This window comes from Bombus vancouverensis, chromosome 8 (assembly GCF_051014615.1).
Source record: "Bombus vancouverensis nearcticus chromosome 8, iyBomVanc1_principal, whole genome shotgun sequence".
Taxonomy (NCBI): Eukaryota; Metazoa; Arthropoda; class Insecta; order Hymenoptera; family Apidae; genus Bombus; species Bombus vancouverensis.
This window is the reverse complement of record NC_134918.1, coordinates 217018-236885: the sequence shown is the minus strand read 5'-3', so window position 1 is coordinate 236885 and position 19868 is coordinate 217018. Positions and strand designations below refer to the sequence as shown.

Genomic DNA, 19868 nt, shown 5'->3' with positions numbered 1-19868 from the left:
GACAAGTAACCGTGGTAATTAGATACTCGAGAAACTAATGACAATGATCCTAAGTGCAATAACGAATCCGCGGTCAACGGGATAGTAGATGTACGGGCTCACAAAATCTAAGTCGGACTCTTTGTTAATAAAACGCGTAATATTCACTGGTCGTATGGGGTTACTCTTTTCGTCGATGAGATCGCAAGAAAGAATGAATTTCCGTCCCGATGATGCCACAGAGAAAAAATATGATGGGGTGTGTCTAAGGACACGAGATCATCGGATTCGTCGAGGATAGCCTTCGTTCAGAAAGTAAGGGAAATTGACGGTGCTGCTAATTGGTCAATTTCCACATTGGTGGTTAGAAAAAGATGCTAGCCGCCCTCGAGGGAATGTTGCTAGTTGGAGACGCCGTTCGTTGAAAAATAGGTCTCTCCTATCTTCCCGTAGCTGGGACAAAGACTGTTTGTTTGAAGGACTTTAGTTTACTAAATCCTAAGATTTATAGCGGCTCCTCAGGTTAGCTGAACATGTACTGCGGAGACGCATCGACATCTGGCAATCATCTTACTCGAAGAATAGGGTCTGCGTGTAGCGAGCCAGGTAACTGTCTACTTTCTTGAGCTTTCTTTGTTCCGTTGTAGTTTCCTATTATCTGTTTTATCTTTTTCTGTTTTTTTATTTATTTCACTGTCAGAATTTCTTGTTTCTTACTGTTAGGGAAGTGATACATTTATACTGTACATGAGAGTGTGTGTGTAAGGGTCAGAGGGCGTCAAGGTCTTAGTGGAGACAAAAGACTGTTGCCAGATGTTAGAAGAATCTAGGATAGTCGGTTGGCGACAAGCGTGCGTGCAAGACGTTCTTCAGAGTGTAATATAGATGTATAGCTGTTGTGTGTGAAATATAGTCAATTATTTGTATTTCCAAATCCTCGAATTTCCTTAACACATATATGTGAGTATGAGTGTGTGTGGAAGTATGTGCGTGCGCAGCTTCTCGTAGAACAAAAGAACGGAGAAAATGATTGTGAGACAAAAAGAGTGCTGAGACCACGTTCAGTGTGTATCTACGAATATCTTGTAAATCACATATTAAATAAATATGAAACTATTTTAATATCATTTCTATGTGTAATGTGAGTGTTGCTATATGCTTATTTCGGCAACTAAGATCCATAATCCTCATCAATAATAAGACTATTAAACTGTTATAAAAGTAATATAGAAACACGGCTTATTTAAAAATTATTTACAATGTAATGTTTTGTCTATGATGAAGTATTTACTTCTAGAAAAACTCTACTTCTTTTTCTTCTGTATACTCGTGACCTGGACACCGCTGTTACGGTGAAAATAGAACTTAGTGAAGCAAAAAAGTTAACAAAAAGGAGAGGTCCATATTATTGTGTCCTTGAATATAAATGTTGTTTTTGGGTCACAAGGTCTAGAAACAAAAGAGCTATAAGTAGATTTTTATTGCTGTTTCTTGTAACTTACAACTAGAGTTACATACCAAGATTAATGTTTTGGTAACGCCCATTGCTGTCAATGTATCAACGTGCTCCCTATTATATTCTATTGTAATGTAACACTGCTAAATTCATCATCTGGATCAGCATATACTATACCTGTACTTAAGCTTACTTCAATATATATTTCTATTAGAAATTTATCCACGCGTTCCTCTATTAGATAACCTCAACAGTCCAGAAGCACTTTTTCGGATGACAATATTATGATATCTACGTTAAACAGAAGATTTCATTACATTATCAATCAGCCCTAATAATTTCATAACTAATAATTCCCTAAATTTTCTATTTGTATTTTTCTTTATCGTAATCTTGTAAACTATTAAAGCGTTTTTCTATAATTCCCAGAAGAAACTGAATGTCAAGTTTCCAGTATCGTTTGAGCCCTTTTCTAATTGTAACGGCATAAGAAAACATTTGATCCGCTATACTTTATTGTATGCAAGAGCAGCTAGTAGTTTCAATCTTCCAGATGACTGTTGCCTCGTAAAAGCAGCAACGAATATTTCTTGTACTTGGTACCACGATGGGAGTGAGCTTTGTTGATAAATCTCACGAATCTCTCCATTTGAGTGCGACAATATCATTCTTTAATACATATATCAACATATAAATTAATATATACATTAAATTCTAAAAAAAGGCAATAATTTCTTTGGATAATATCTCTCCTGTTTTTTTAATAAATCAGTGTATAGTGTACCTCACAGATTGATAGAAGCAATAAAAAATAAAGGAAAATCCACTAAATATTAAATAAAAGGATAACAAAATTATCATTGAATTGTTTCACAGCCAAGAACACAATTTTAAGAGGAAATTTAAGTTTTTCCAGAGTTCGAAAGGAAACAATTTTTGTTTGTTCTATCTTCAGTTTTGTTTTATATTGTAATACGAAATTATACAAACGATTCTTTCAATTTTTGTTTTAGTATGATAAAAAAACTGAAAATAGGGTTGAGTTTATAATTATTCGCAGCAGTATATGTGGTAATTAATACAAGTGTTAAAAGATGTATAAAGGCGAGAAAAATATAACTAGCAGGAGAGTTTGAAAACGTGTCAACAAGTATCTATGAATCAGAGTTATTTTGTTATGAAATATATTGGCGCACGATAACTTACTTATTATTAGCTTTCCTTATGTTTTGAAATATTAATTTATGCTTAAATATAACAAAATATGCAAAAATATCTACATTACGTACGCTTTGAATATATTTCATGTGTGTTTTACATTCTTGAATACATAAAAATTTAGCTCAATCTAGTCATGCGGAATCGTTGAATTAATTTTTATGTGCAGTACAATGCAGATTCATGATTAGGGTTAGGGGCGTGTAACGAATCTTCACCTGGATTAGACATTGTTGTTATGCAATAGAGAAGATATTTACTAGTACAAATATGATTATTACAGAATTTGACAAGTAATCGTGGTAATTAGATACTCGAGGTGCTAATGACAATGAAATGCGGTAGATGATGCTTGCCTTAGCAGAAATATTTGTTGCATCGCGTATTGTGGTTAGGTTTTCTCCTAGACCTTTAGCTTTTTCAATAAACTAAGAAATGTAAGAAGAAATGTTGCGTTTGAGATACCTTTTCGCTCTAATTATTATTTAGACTTGTTTAAATGTTCACAATGCAATAACAATACGTATCATTTTATTCGGGAGAGTCCACAGAATTTTTTCGTCTCAACCCTAACTCAATAGCTGCTACTATAATAACGTAAAATATTTCCAAAGTTGAAAATTTGCAATTCTCTTCAAAATTGATTTTTTCGAAAATTGTGAGTTATAAAGAAAAAACGGTTTACAAATTCGAGTGTAGCTTGCAAAAATCTACAAGAATCGCCTATCGAAGGTTGCAAAATTAGATACGTGTCGAACAGTGAACAGATTTTATTCCCATTTTTCACTTATTTTTGCATGTAAAGTAACTTCCGTCTGCCTAGTCGGTAACTAGCCGAATTTACATGTTTCAAACATATTTCCAAGATCAATTTTCTTGAAAACAAAGCCTGTTATTCTTTATATTTTTCTTGTTTTTCTTCGTGTAAAATTGTTTATCGTTTGTTGACCGTATTTCACAGGACCTTATGTTTCATATATTCTAACATAACGTATTCATATAAAAATTCGCAGTATAATAATCGCTATTTTCGATATTAAAATCATTGTACAAGCGGAAAGGGGGTGATTCTACGCGAAAAAAGAAGTCGAAAAATAGAATAAAAATTTTTCGTTTGAGGCTTTGTTTTCGAGAAAATCGACTTTGAATTTTCGCTCGGTACGCGTGCACTTTATCACGTCTCGTTATAACGAATCTCACTGTAGATCGTTGTCTCGATGGAAAAATTTAAAAAAAATTAAAAAAGAAAATTTTTATTCTACATTTTCGACTCCTTTTTTCGCGTAGAATCACCACCTTTAAGCTTGTACCACCAGTTACCAACTACCTCGTATATGTCGGAGATGAAAGAACATCGGGGCCTTTCTTTTGGAATTTTTGGGAAGATCCCCAATACTTTAGTCTAAATTATTTATTATAGCTATACTTAAATAATAATACTTAGAGGTAGTTGTTATGATTCAATCTGTAGCGGCACACGAGTCAGAGGACAATTCAAATCCTGTTGTTGTTTTGCCTCGGAGTATCAAGACCGTTAGGTTACAAGTAATGTAAGAACAAATAAACTCCGGGCAAAATAACGTCGCCGCTACATGCAACCGTCAAACGTAGACGAATTCGAATTTTCCGGTTCTTTCCCGACCAGTATAAATGAACGGACGCGATCGCGAGCGAGAGAGTATCGAACAGTATCGAAGAGCACCAACGAGTATAAACGAGTATCGAAGTGTATCTGCAGAGTTTCTCCGAGTATTTATCGAGTATTTATTCCGCGACTTGTATTTGTACCAACGATTCGCGAATTAGGCTGTAAATAATTTAGTTATTTATTTATTTATTTTCTCACAATATTGTATTATCGTAAAGTAATTTGAATTAGAGGTCGGTTGAAATTAGAAAAAACCGTGTACGTCGTCTTTCTGTGGTTCGTTTACATTTAAGAGCGCTTATGTGACTAAAGTCACGTAGTTCTTACAGTGATGTGAGAAAAACAATAAACAACGAGAGGTCAGAGTATGCGAGTTGAAAAGTGAGTGGATTGCGAGAGTCAGAGTTGATCGAGACGTCGGAGAGTAGAGTTGAGAGAATTGATCGAGTTGTCAGAGTTGCTAAAGAGGGAGGGAGGGAGAGAGAGAGAGAGAGAGAGTGTGTGTGTGTGTGTGCGTGTTAGATTCGTTGTGACGAGAGTTGCCAAGTAACTGTAAAGTTATTTGAGATAGATACGAGCATCGCATTTAGTTTCAGTTAAACAAACATCGTTCTCTGTCCAATTAATACCTGTATATTCAATTCATTATTAATAAATTGTAAGTAATCAGGAAAAAATTTATATCTTAATTTCCACGATACTACAATATATTTGACGGACTGAGACAGCAATATTTCGCTCTCGTTATTTCACTCAACCATTCATCGACCAATCATTCACAAATCCGATTATGTTTGGCCGAGATTTGTGACACTGGCTTGGCCTCGAAGTGACATAACTGGTCGCCGAACGTAGCCACGGTGACGCGATGAACGTTCTTGCCTAACAGAGAAGCGCCAATATTGTGGGACACATGTTGTATTAACAATCAAACCCCGGGCAGGAGCAATGTCGGCTCTACGCGGGTCTGCCTAGCAACGGCGGGTGGAATTTTGTTGATATCCCCGGCCAATATGCAACGAACAAACGCGATCGTAAGGAGAGGAAAATTTCCTCTCCTTTTATTCTTGCGATCACCTTGGAGAGTTTGCACATCGTCTTTACGTGCAGTATTATACCAAGCGTCACAGCAAACGTTACTTTGTGCTTCAAAATATATTCTACGTTTAACAAAGAGTTACCCGGTTGACCGTGGATTCGTTATTGAACCTAAGAACATTGTCTTTAATATCTCGAGTGTCTAATCACCACGGTTATTTGTCAAACTTTGTAAAAATCAATATTTATACCAGTAAATATAATCTCTATTGTACAACAACGATGGCTAGTCCGAATAAAGATTCGTTACACGCCTCTAAACCTAACGCTTACCCGACATATATGTATATGTAACGAAATGTTTTTGGAAATGAGGCGATCGATTCGTGAAAACTCAAGAATCGATTTTCTAAGTCTTCTTCCGTATCTCCTCAGAACTCTTCGCTTCTAATCCCTCTTCTCTTTCTCCTTCTAGCTCTTAACTTGCTTCTTTTTCTTTTTTTCTTTGTTCAATCTTCGCTTCTCGAAGTCCTGTTTTATTCTCTATCCTAAGTCCCCGTCCCTCTCCATTTATATCGTTCGACCGACTTGCAGTAAACACAGGGAAAGTCAAACCGTCGGCTAGTATTCTAAACTCTATAGAATTTACATATATATATATGTCGGATTAGCACTGGGAGTAGGGTTGTGGGCGTCAAATGAATCTTCACGAGAATTAGCCATTGGTACGGTACACACAGGTGTAGTTTATTGCAATGATAGAATTATTACAGTCTTGACAATTGATCACGGCGGTTTGGCACTCGCGACACTAGTGACGATGGTCTCAGGCTCAATAACGAATCCGCGGCCAACGGGATGACAAAAGAACGTACTCACAAAGTCTAAGTCTGATTCTTTGTTAGTAAAACGTGAAATAATCACTGATCGCGAACTCTGATAAATAATCACTGATGCTACTCTTTAATCAATGAGATCGCGCGAGAGAATGACTTTCCCGTCCCGATGATGCCACAGAGGAAAACTATAATGGGGTGTGTCTAAGGACACGAGATCATCGGATTCGTCGGGTATATCCTACATTCGGAAAGTAAGGGAAATTGACGTTGCTGCTAATTGGTCAATATCCATATCGGTAGTTAGAAAAGGATGCTAGCCGCCCTTGCGGGAAGGTTGCTAGTGGGAGACGTCGTTCGTGGAAAAATAGGTCTCTCCTGTCTTCTTGTAACTGGGACAAAGACTGTGTATCTGTTGAAGGATTTTAGGTAACTAGATATTAGTGTTTATAACGGTCCTCGGGCTAGCCGATCACGTACTGCGAAGACGCGTCGGCATCTGGTAAACATCCTGCCCGGAGAATAGGATCTGTGTGTGGCGAGCTACGGGACAGAAACCGTTGGAATGTTTACTGGCACGTGCCGCTACAAATCTTTCTTTTAAGGAGAGCTATAGGGTTACTCAATGCTTTTGTTAGACGGAGGGTTCGTCCCGTTGACCGCGGCTACGTTCGGCGACTAATTGTCGCCTTGAGCCCAAGCTCATTGTCACAAGTCTCAAACAAATACAATTGGGTAGAATGACGGCAAATCGTTTAATTACAACTGTAGATTTTAATTACAATGTTTTTATGGATTTTCCCGAGGTTTCAGAGGGAAGGCACCGATGTCCTCTTATCTCCGACATATATGTCGGGTTCACATTATGATTAAGGTTAGGGGCGTGAAGCGAATCTTCATTTGGATTAGACATTGTTGTTATGCAATAGAGAAGATATTTACTAGTGCAAATATAATTATTACAGAATTTGATAAATAATCGCGGTAATTAGATACTCGAGACGCTAATGACAATGATCTTAGGTTCAATAAAGAAACCGCGGTCAACGGAATAACAAAAATGCGCTTTTTTCCAAAGTCCAAGTTGTACTCAACTTGCTTGTCTACGGTATAAGTATTACTGAACTAACTCTCTGTTAAAACGTAGAATATTCACCGAACGTAAAGATGCTGTGTAACTCGCTAATGCGACCTCACGAGAGAATGACTTTCCGTCGCGACGATGCTGCAGGGAACTATAATGGGGCGTGTCTAAGGATACGAGATCATCGGATTCGTCGAGAAAAGCCTTCGTCCGGAAAGTGACGAAAAATGACGTTGCTGTTAGTTGGTTAATTTCTATGTTGGTGGTTGAAGAAGAATGCCAACCGCGCTTGAGAGAAAGTTGCTAGCGGGAAGCGTCGTTCGTGAGAAAAGCAGATTTCCTGTATCTTCCCGTAGCAGGTGGTAGATTTAGGGACTGTTAGAATAAAGACGGGTCCTCAGGCTAGCTGAACATGTACTGTGGAGATGCATCGACATCTGGTAATCATCTTGCCCGAAGAATAGGGTCTTTGTGTGGCGAGCCACGGAACAGAAACCGTTGGAATGTTTACTTTCGCTTGCCACTACAACTATTTTTTTTAAGGAGAGCTATAGAATTTCTCCATCCCTATGTTAGGTAAAAACGTTGAACGACTTGTTGTCGCCTAGAGCCCAAGCTCACGATCATAAACCTCAGGCAATTAGAATCGAGTTAAATTATAGAGACTAAAATATTGATGGTTTTCCGAAGAATTCCAAGGGGAAAGCCCCGGTGTCCTCTCATCTCCGATATATATAATGTTTATTGCCCAAGAAAAATATAAATTATATATGTCACAATAAACAACGAATTTCAGTTTGAAAGTGGTTTTGGTAAAAGTACCGCTACGCGACGGTACGACGTAATCATACCATATTTTGTGTTGGGTTTACATTTTTAACATTACAGTTTATAATTTAATTTAAGCCGCTCAAAAGCGGTACTTTTATACGATATTGTCTTTTCTTTCTTTTCTGTCCTGAAAACTTGTTCGCAAAACAGGACCTACTTTTACAGGATGGTTACAACAGGACGGTGGCCTACTTTTAGGTCCTGTGGGGCTGAGTAAATGGTTGGCGCAGGAGTGAGGGGGGCATGCCACGAAATGACTTTTACACAGTGATTGCGTAAAGATACCGCCTATAGGCTCGAAGCGTAGCCAATCACTGAGCAATACTAATCCGTCGTCGTCACTATGTAAGCGGTCGTCGTAGAGTTCGATAACGTTCACTCATTATTCGTATCCGGGACGCAGTAGATTGCGCGTTGTACAGGAATTTACTTAAAGTTTTAATTTTTCTATCCAGAAAACTAACTTTCTATATTAAGTTTCTATAAAAAGAGATAGATTTAACGTGGATAGAGTTTTTATACATAAAGGTTTATAAAATGAAAAGATATTCGCAAGTTTTGTGTAAATAATTGTAAACTCTGACCTTCCGGTCGTCCCACTTTGAAACAGGAAACCGTCCTTCTGATTTAACGTTGTTTGATGTTTTTCTCACATCTCTGTAAGAACTAGGTGACTTTAGTCACATAGGCGCTCTTAAATGTAAACGAGCCACAGAAGGACGACGTACACGGTTTTTTCTAATTTCAACCGACCTCTAATTTAAATTGCTTTACGATATTACATTCGGCCTTTCCTGACAATCACATCTGCCCTCAGATGTGCTCATCATCGCTGCTCGTACTTACATCACCATCGTCAACATTCCACCACTTCATGTGATCGGCTGCCGTGGAAGTTGTACGTGGCCTTTCGTGCTCGCCCTCTCGCTGCACTATGTACCGGTCATTTCGCAGGACTTTTACCACTCGATACGTCCAAGAAACTTCGGATGCAGTTTTAACCCGGGGCCGCCTTTTTTTCTTTTTTTTTTTCGCGTGCGAGGAGGAGAAAATGCATTTACGCATACCCAGTGACCCGCATTACCAGGTTATGTGAGACTCCAGATGACATCGTCATACCCACTAAAAACCCCTCCTCTTTCTTCCGATTTGTTAGACACGGACAACGCCAGCAGAGCCGATCAGCATTCATCAGAGTTGTCCTCAACCGGGTCGCCGCATATTATCGTCGCGTACTGGTGCCGCCCCTCCTATTCGCTGACTCCATCGCCTTCTCCATATCCCTTCTATATCTCAATATGCCCTTACAGAACTCTCTGAACTTCCTCCAGTATTCATCCCTGGTGACTACAGTGTCCACCAAGTTGCCCACGCTTATCCTGACACCCAAGAAGTTCTCCAACTCGATTCTTCTGTCGATCCATTTAGGGCACGCAAATAAGACATGCTCGGCGTCATCATTCGGGTCTCCACAGTCCCAACACTTCGTGTCGACCTCCTTACCGATCCTCTTACGGTAGCTGTTAAAGATGCCGTGTCCCGTGTGCATTTGCATCGTGAAGTGATCGATGTCTCTTCTATTCCTGGCGAATATGGTCGCATTACTTATTAATCTCCTGGTCACATTATCCTTATTATACATGCTTCATTCCGCCTGGCACTCCGTTGAGGCCTTCTTCTTTACTTCTTCGAGATCTTCTTTCTTTTCCGCATGCCTCTCAATCACCTCTTCTCCAACAGCTAGGGTCTTATAGATCTTTCTCTCATATATCCCCTTCAACATTCGCACTTTAATGTAGATTGGTAAATTCCCGGTCAATACACAAAGCGCCGCGAGGGATACGGTGCGGTAGGCCGTGGATGTGATGCACAGGGCAGTTCGTTGAGCCCTTTTTATGATCTTGTTTTTTTCGTACTTCATCGCATCAGCCCACACAGGCGCACCGTATGCTATTATGGATTCCCACACGCTGTAGTATAGCCTTCTTGCCAAACCAGGCGGACCCTTAATATTCGGTAAGATTGCTCGTAATGCTCCTATCTTGATGCCCGCTTTATCGCACACCGAGGCAATGTGCTTGCCAAATTTCCTATTCGTGTCAATCATGACGCGAATTTAATCACCTGTGTAATCGCGTCCACTGTACTCCTTCTTCTCCTGAACCCATATTGTTCCCTATGAGTCGACCCCCATACATCGTTCGATAATCAACTTGAGACATTTCTCCCACACTTTCCTCAAGGCCGGAAGTACGCTTATTGGGCGGTATGCATTAGGGAGCTTAGGGTCCCTACCCGGTTTACTGGGCAATATTACTCTCGCTGTTTTACAGCATCCCGGGATCCTACCAGAGTCCGTAATACTGTTAATCACCTTAGTGATAAGCTCTGTTCGGTTGTTTACTAGCAGCTTAACAATATCACCTGGGACCCCATCTATTCCCACCGCCTTCTTTCCATTTATTCTTCCAATGATTTCCTTAACATCTTCGTCCTCAAGCTGCTTCATGTTATAGGTGATATCCTCCCTGTCATGCTCTTCGACCTCCCTTAGCTCCGATCTGCGTCCAATGATGAACAAGCCTTTTAAAATTTCTTTCACCTTGTTAACAGGCATGTCATTTGGAAGCCCTTTCTTGCCACATCTGTTCATAATCGTGCGATACGGCTTTCCCCACGGGTCCCTTTCTAGTATCTCACAGAATCCGGCCCAGGCTCTCTTTTTACACCCAGCTATTTTTTTCTTCAGCTGTCTTCTTAGCCCCTTATAGTTACTAATAAGGGCTTTGATCCCACTGTCCTCCTTCCTCCTTGCTCTAGTTATTTTCCTCAATGCTTTGTGATCCTGAGTTCTCAGTTCTGCGATCGTCTCATTCCACCAGTGATTGCTGTACTTCTTGTTTGTCGTACAGCTCACCTTCTTCAGTATCTTGTCACAAGTTTCCACCATACATTTCTGCAGCAGTTAAGTCTTGTCCGCGTCGTCCGTCGTATTAAAATTCTGTACGTTAGCGATCTCGTCAAATTTAGCTAAAAATATGTCGGGTGCAAGACCCTTCGTCACATATTTAAAAAATTTAGTTCGATCACTTACGGTCCTCGTTTTAAACGTATGAGATATGTATAGGTGATCCAATGCTGTGAAAGCATTTAAAACCTTGTTCCTTACGTGGAGGTCGTTAACCATGTTTGTTGCACTGATTATGTCAGGGCAACTCGTCCTTCCATTCCTATAAAACGTGCATTTATCGTCCAGCATTATAGGGAACACGCCGTAACCGCACAGGGTTCCATCAAAATTCTTCCTCGCTTGTCCGTGGTTTGTCCTCCCCAGCACATGGACTTAGCGTTGAAGTCGCCAGCCACAATCACTTTCTTGTTTCTGCTTACACCTTTCCTTATCTCCGATGCAAGCTTGTTTATGTACGTCATGTATTCCTCAATCTTGATATTGGGGGAGCAATAACCACTGAAACAGAGGATATCACCTACACCAATATCCACTAGCCCGTCCTTCCTGTAGAAAAGCGTTTCATTCGGTGCTCGTTTTTTTGCGTGACCCAAATCGACGCAGCACCCTTAGTATCGTTATACCAGTAAGGTAGCTGCCTGTACGGTTCGGATATTACCACATCCGGTCTGGCCTCGATCGCGTTCCGGCACATTAGATCCTGCGCCATACTACATCTGTTTAGGTTAATCTGGAGGATTTTCATCTCCTCCCTTGTCTTCCCTGTCGTAACATTCTCCTGTAACCGGGGCACGTCAGGGACCCCGTCACATGGTCAAACCTAACACCCGTCTCCTTGCTACATATCGCGCAGCACGGTAAATTTGGGCACGCTGCTATCGTGTGGGAAGGGACCCCTTCCTCCGCACTTCCTACAGACCTCCCTTCCGGGGCTCACAGCCTTACACTTGTTTGCAGTATACCCGAACATGTGACATCTATAGCACTTTGTCACAATGGGCAACACCCTGACTGTGGCTATTGTTAGGCCCGTCCTAATCTTAATATTGTCGCCGCCTTTATCGATGTACGCTTTTGGCAGAACAACGATCGCTGATTGCGTGCCCCACGGCGCCCTTCTCATCGCCATAACTTCCAGTTCCCCGATATCTATGATTTTAAACTCTTTCTACAAGGATTCCACGAGCTCCTCCTTACTCACCAGCGGATCCACTTCCTTTATCTCCACCGACACCTTGTCTTGTAAGGGCGTCGCTCACACCTTATTGCCAATAATCTCATTTATCATATTGGTAGCGACTTTCACCTCGCAGTCCGCCCTCATTTGTATAAGGATGTCCCCCGCTCTTGTTTTACGAATGCCCGAGCTTTCCTTAAGGACATCCTTCGCCGCCGTAAGCTCTTTATATGTTTGAAGCCAATCCTTACCCTCTCCTACTTTGATAAGGATGGCCTCGGGCCTTCTACGGGCTCTCAGCATCTTCGGCCCTCGGTTCTCGGTAGACGTCAGCGGCGGTGGTCCGCGGTCCTCTTTGTCATTTCTTCCCTTTTCCTGTATCCTACGTTTCTCCCTCCTGCTCCTTTGGACCATCCACTCGTCTCCGGATTCGCAGGATTCAACATATCTGGTGTCCATAGCACCCCTCCTCTTTGAATCGCATACCTCTGCATAAGAGGTATCGCCTCTTCATATTCTCTTGTTATACTCCTTGTCTTTGATTTCCAGCGGAGAGACCGTCTTCCTTTTGTTTCTGGATTCTGAGGACAACCCTCTTCTGCTGTCCCCGTTTCCCCTTCCTATCTCCTCCAACAGAGGAGAGGTTTGTGTGAATACCCCTACTTCCTCAGGTCTCTCCACTCTTCCCCTACCTCTCCTTCCTTTCTTGTGTACCGTCGTCATAAACTTGCCCCATACTTCATCCATCTTGCTATTAGCCGCGGAAGCAAGCTCATGAATTTTCGGATCCTTCTTGGAGATGAGGTGTAGTCTTCTTACCGCCTTTTTCAGATCCTCGTAGGCTCCCTTCATGAACTCTACCATCTCCTCGATCTCGACAGGCTTGACCATCACGCACTCCTCCACCTTTGTTCCGGGGTTTTCTCGACCCTCCTTGCAACCTTCGACACCGATTTCATTTGCGTCTCTCCCAGCCTTTTCAATTTTCCTGTGATCGACGTGGCGCTACAGCTGCTTTCCGCCCCTTCGGAAACGCTACCCTCGTTGCTGTTTCACTCGTTGCTTTCGCGGCGATACTGGACCACGTTACCATAGAGGTGCTTTTCTCACCTTTAACTCCTCTCATTACGGGAACCAGGAAACTACCTCTTCCTGTTGCAATCACCGTCACTCTCGGTAGCGCCCTACCGCTACTTATACTCTGGATGCCCAGGTCCTTCTTTTCCATTCCTTCGCTGAAGTCGTCTCTAGGAGTTTTGTGTTCTTCTTGGGTGATCGAGAACTTCCTTTACTCCCTCCACTCATCTTCGCGCCGCCATTCGCGACTTCACCGTCGCTCTCCTTGCAGCTATTATGGTCCCCGGTCGTATTTACCGAACGAGAGGAGGCCCTGGAACCGACCTTCCTCTCGTCGTTCGTCCAGTCGTATGATGACCGTCGGGTCGAGCCTGGCACTCTACTCGAATCACCGACGGGGTCTGGAGGTTCCGAAACCTGGAGGCGCCGTAATTGTTTTCTCTGTATTCAACTTATCCATATTGTTAACTTGTGTTCAAGTCCGTGGAAATAGCCATAGTCGTCAACAACCTTGCTCAAAACCGTCCAAATATATCCACTCGTAGACCAAAAAGTCGCCAAATCGTCAACCAAGCCTCCCATAATCGTACTAATAATAATCACTAATCAATAAAATAATCAGTTACGTGAACGACTAATAATTAAATAATAACCAGTAATGCCTAAGGAATACTAAAAATCATATCACTAAGTAGTTAATAACTAATAATAAATAACCAATAACGGTTTATAAACAAATAAATATATAATTAAATAAATGCACCTCCAGTTGCGTTCTCCTATTAGTCGTCACACAACTCCATTATATCTCCACGCCACGCAGCTAACCATCATTCATTTGCTTCTTATTTACAAAAGGGATCCCGGCTCGAGCAGCATAATTCGATAAAATAATGAAAAGATATCTAAATAGAACTCTCGTCGACCCGACTTTATTTCTTCGTAATAGGGGCTTACGCCGAGCCGACCATATGTTCTCTACACCCGCCTGTGAGGTGGCGACGCCACATGGCGACGCAGCGAACCACATCTCATGCGCGTCACGCACGCTAGCGCGTGCTTCCTAGCGTTTCAACGGGCAAGATGGCATTAAATGCCTCCCACGTGCATGTCTTAATTAAATATTACGCATCGCGCGACCGTAAAGTGTCGCGGCCCTACGAGTACAAACATCTAACAAACAAATGTACCTCGTCGTGTGTGATCATATACTGCGTCAATTACCAATTACCAATTGATAATTTCCCGATTACCAATTGATAATTGTTGACAACTTTTACTAACTTGCATCGGCATCGAGGCGTAACAGTGCGTCTATTCTCATGCCATTTTAATCCTCCTTCGTTCATTGTATCCAATGAAGAAACATACGAAAAGGTACTTACGCGATCCGCCTAACCACTCGCAACTCGGCCGCGCGTGGCATGTCCCTCTCCTCCGTCATTGTCTACAAACGGCGCACCATCTCACATCCCCCGGTATCTCATCTCTAATTACCGGTATTATGACCCCACACGTTAACTCCTAATAATTTCTTACAAGTTCTTATGAGCAGTAGGTAGTAAGTACCCGGCTTCCTTGCCAACTGATATACCCACTTGATTCATTCTCATTTTATTATCATAGGTATCAATCCTGCAACGCAAAGTCTATGCAAGTGTCAACCTTATTTTCTACTTCGCAGAAGCAGGTATGTCCCCCTCATTTGCTTATAATAAGAAAAAGTAAAAAGTAAAAAGCAAAATGTAAATAGTAAAAAAAAACAAAAAGGAAAAAGCACTTAAAATGAATCGACATAAGTAATGCAAGCACTAAACAAGAACTGAACAATAAACAAGCACTAAACAAGGAAAATTGCCTAATATATATATATATATAAAATAAAGTAAAGTAAAGTAAAATAAAATAAAATAAAATATCTCCCCCCCCCCCCCGGGTTTAAAGAAAAACACCATCTCACTTCAATTTAATATATGCCGTATGAAACCATCTGTCCCAATACTCTTTATTCTGTATTTATTTACAGGTATTGCACCTCCTTCGCAGTAATCACTACTTCATACAACAGGTACATCCCTCTCACTGGCTTATAATAAATAAGAATACAAAGCACTTAAACTATCTCATTCGCTTATAGTAAATAAGAATACAAAACACTTAGCACTAGTCAATCGTTGTAAAAAACCCATCACATATTAAATAGCTACCAGCTAACCTTATAAGGCACCATTTCATATTAACTTAATAAAAGTAAGGTAGCAACCTATCCCCATAATCCTCGTTTTTACCTATTTTAGGTATCGCCACCTCCTTCGCAGTATACACACTGCTTCACAGAAACAGTTGAGTTCCACTCAATTACTTATAATATAAAAATACAAACCACTTAACGTAGCCATCTTTATAAGTACAAGTCACTTAATATAGAGAAGTAACTTGCTATAAATATACATAGCTACACAGTCTAGGCTAGAGGAATCCATCTCAATGTCAATTTAATATAATTATTGTAATAATTATTGTAAACCCCCTGTCGTATTAATCATATTCCATCCTTGTTGACAGGTCTCGAAACCCCCTTCGCTACACTACATCCTCATCGGTGGCATTATCTACCTCTTAAGGGATAGTACAATCATTCTTATGCTTACACTGAAAATTTAAGATAACAAAACGCATATAGGCACATGTACTACCTAAATAAATAACACTACCCATCTGATTCTTATTTGTAGGTAATCACCCGTCAACGCTCGTGCTCCAAGCACGTACCGATATTGGATTTCCTCCACTAGAACCTTCGAGCTCAGCCATAATAAACAACTACATCCTTAACACGGCAACTATTTATCATTATATCATAATATTACTTAATTTTACACACGCTACGAGGAACATAACCTATCCCGTGTCTGCCTTCCTATTCCAACTAATTCTGAAATCCCAACTTTTCGCACATCTTATCCTTAAACTGGATTGCTTATCGAATAAATAATCCTTCCACCTGCACATTTATATGATAAAATATCTTTATTATCTATGCATCGTAGCCACAGAAAAACTTCTCAATCGCTTCATATTTATCATAACATACCCCGCTTGTACCGCCAATATAACCGCTATAACCTCAACTTAACCATTACGTTTCCTTTAACAATACTAGTAATTATATACGGTTAAAACGCCCCATTTAATTACTATAATACAACTGTGGCGAATCGGTATCAATTGGACGCAGACAGGTCGAGGCATCAACACGGCGCAACACCTCCCGGGCGATCCGCTGGTACCAACCGCCAACACTAGAGGGCTACGACAACAACGAGTCTGTCTAACTCGCTAGCGGTCGAATATACGAGCGATTGATACAAATACCGCACCTAGCGAGACTCCTTCTACGTCTAAGGCAGGGACTACCGGGCATAGCCTTACTGACGAGTCCACCGGAGTCCCGGGACGAAACGCACGACTCCCTTTTCATCCGCCACACAACTATAATGCAACTACGACTCCTTATTGTCCACTAATAGTCCACTGCTTCGTTTTCAGTATTTGATAGTATGTTATTGTCTTTTTTGTCGTAACGTGTTATCTGTTATTTATTATACTTATATCAAATATGTAGAACACCCCCCACAATAACACTATTAGGAGCTCTCGATACACTTTATCTTATTGTTATTATACGATCACACACGACTCATTATGCACTAAAAATATACGAAAATATATGCCGTTGGCGGCAACGATCCAAAACACGTCCGTCCACCTCCACGTCTCGAGCCGACTCTAGACCAATAGAGATACCTTTTTTTTGTGAGGAGGGGAAAATGCTGTTACGCATACCCAGGGACCCGCGTCACTGAGTTATGTGGGTCTCGGCAGATGACGTCGCCATACCCACTAAAAACTCCTCCTCCTATTCACTGCATTGAGGTACTCGAGGTACCAACCCGGTACAATAATTCGACATTACTTCGGGTTGGCCTCTACTTACGCGTAGCCATCTTCATCGGTAATCTTCTACGCTATACTTTTCTCCTCCTGCTTTCTCTTCTCCGCAGAGCCTCCACCTCCCTCTCCTTGTTAAGCCGGTTCGTCATGACCTTAGTACACATATTGCTAAATTTCAGCCATAGCCGCTCCTCGGCAGCCAGCTTCTCCACGATCCGGTTCCTTATCCTACATTCTTCTCCTATCTCGGCCTCCAACTCCGCGCGCTCCTCAGTCCATCTAGGGCACCAGAACAGCACATGTTCGGCATCGTCCACGGTGGCTCCGCAATCCCGTGTGCGTCTCTTTCCCAATCCTGTGACGGTACCAATTGAAGATACCGTGTCCAGTGAGAATCTGCATGACGTGGTAATTGACGCCCCTCTTCGTTCTGTAGAAGATCAACGGATCCTCTATCAATCTCTTAGTCCAGCTGTAGGGATTGTGGAACGTCCATTCCACCCTCCATCTGTCCTCTTCTTCGGTCTTCAGCCTCTCCATCTCCTCGTACTATGCCAGCTCCGTTCCCTCTGCATTCCCGACGATCCTCCTCTTCACGCCGTACTGCTTCCACCGCAACCACGCCTTGATGTGTGTGGTCATGTTACCCGTCACCACGCACAAGGCTCCATGCGACACTGTACGGTAGGCGGTAGACGTACGGATCATCGCCGCCCTCTGTGCCCTCTTGATGATATTCCTGTTCTTCACCTTGTCCAGGGATGAGGCCCATATAGGTGCACCATACAGGACCACCGACTCCCATACCCCATAATAGAGCCTTCGGACCGCGTTCCTAGGCCCATTCACGTTGGGGAGCAGGCCTCGTATGGCACCCAAGAACCGTTCCGCCTTGTCACAGGCCGATTCGAGGTGGGGGGAGAACCCCCTAGCAATATCCAACCAAACTCCCAAGTACTTCACTGTCTTGCTAGTGGAGATCTCCCCCCCGTCCCCCACGTCGTAGTTAAAACTCGTCGGTATCCTCTTCCTGGTTAGGAGGATAACCTCCGTCTTCTCTCTTGCCAGATGAAGTCCCACGTCGCTGCACCAACTAGTGGCCGTACTGATGACCGCCCTTATCCTGTCCTGGATGCCAAGGAACTCCCTGGCCTTAAGGAGTACCGCCAGGTCGTCGGCAAACGCCACGGCTTCGATGTCCTTCTCCCGGTCCAGCGTCTCCAAAATTCCGTCGTACACCCCTGCACCGACCTTCCTCCTTACGATGCCGCCCCGGCAGTGCGCTATGATCCTCCTATCGGCCAGGTAATCTCCGATCAACCCCTGAAGTCGTCCTGGCAACCGCCTCCTTCGCGCTTCCTCCAGAATATTCTGCAGCCTCAGCGTATTAAACGCGTTCTTCACGTCAAGGACGACCAGAACGCATTCCAGGCCCTTTCTTCTGCAGTCCTCTGCAACCGCGACCGTCCTGTTCAGGGCTTCGAGGGTTCCCCTCCTCCTCCTGAAGCCAATCTGGTTCTTGTGGAAGGGATCTCGCTCGATGCTCCTCTCGATGAGTATCTTCAGTGTGTGCTCCCAGACCTTGCTCAATGCCGGCAGTATACTGATCGGCCTGTAAGCTGACGACAGTGTCGGGTCTCTGTTGGGCTTGGGTATCAGCACCACCCTAGCCACCTTCCATACTGCCGGTATGCTACTGCAATTGTTAACTCCATTGAGCACAGCTAGGAACACCCACGGTCTTCGTTCCGCCAACAGTCTGACTAAAGTACCGGGGATCCCATCCACCCCTGCAGCCTTCCTAGGATCGCATTTCCCGACAGCCATCTTTAAACCTTCCTCGTCTATCCGCAGATCATCGGCACCGTCGAGTACCGCAGGTGGGGCCAGTCCGATTCCTTGCCTACCCGGTCGCGGTTGCTGCCCGGTAACGAAGAGATTGTCCAGGATACTCGCCACCTTGTCACCTCCCAGGGGCTCGGATGGTGCCGACCGCACCGATCTGCTCCTCACCATACGGCCTGCCCCACGGATCCTGGTCTAAAGTGGCACATAACCCCTGCGAGCCGCCACCGCTCGTTGTGCTCTTCTCCTGCTCCCGCACATTGCGCTCCTTAACGTGGCTGGCTCGCTGTTCCACCAGTAATTGGCTCGTCTTTTCGCCCGCGACGGGAACTTCTTCCTCAATGTCTCGGCACACTTGCGCTCCAAGGTATTCTGTAGCCTTTCGCCGCATGCCGACTCGTCGCTTTTTAAAACGTGCTCCGCGTAGACAGCGTCGAATTTGCTCACAAAGCTATCCGCATCGATCTGCTTCGTCGAGTACACGAACGCCCCGCCAACTGCCCTCCTAACGCTGCTCGTAAATACGTGTAGTATATAAAAATGGTCAGAGGCTGAGTACCAATCCAAGACGGCACTCCTCCTCCAACTCAGCCTCATACGTCGATCGATACACAACACATCCGGGAAGCTAGTCCTTCCATTCCTCAGGAAGGAATAGTTCCCCGTCGTCCTAATCGGTACCAACCCGCGCTTCGTGATCACGTTCAACAGGCATGCCCCCTCCGTTCGGTCCTAATGCCACCCCACACGCTAG

At 42.9% G+C, this 19868-nt stretch overlaps 1 protein-coding gene and 1 pseudogene across 1 annotated transcript; both read right to left on the bottom strand.

Annotated features, from left to right (window-relative positions):
- LOC143303098 (very long chain fatty acid elongase 6 pseudogene) overlaps window positions 1–8966 on the bottom strand; it is a 34416-nt pseudogene extending 25450 nt beyond the window's left edge.
- A 769-nt stretch (window positions 8967–9735) lies between these two features.
- LOC143303097 (uncharacterized) lies at window positions 9736–10197 on the bottom strand. Its single transcript, XM_076621111.1, has one exon. The coding sequence runs from the start codon at window positions 10195–10197 to the stop codon at window positions 9736–9738; it is 462 nt and encodes a 153-aa protein (XP_076477226.1).
- Window positions 10198–19868: the final 9671 nt, after the last annotated feature.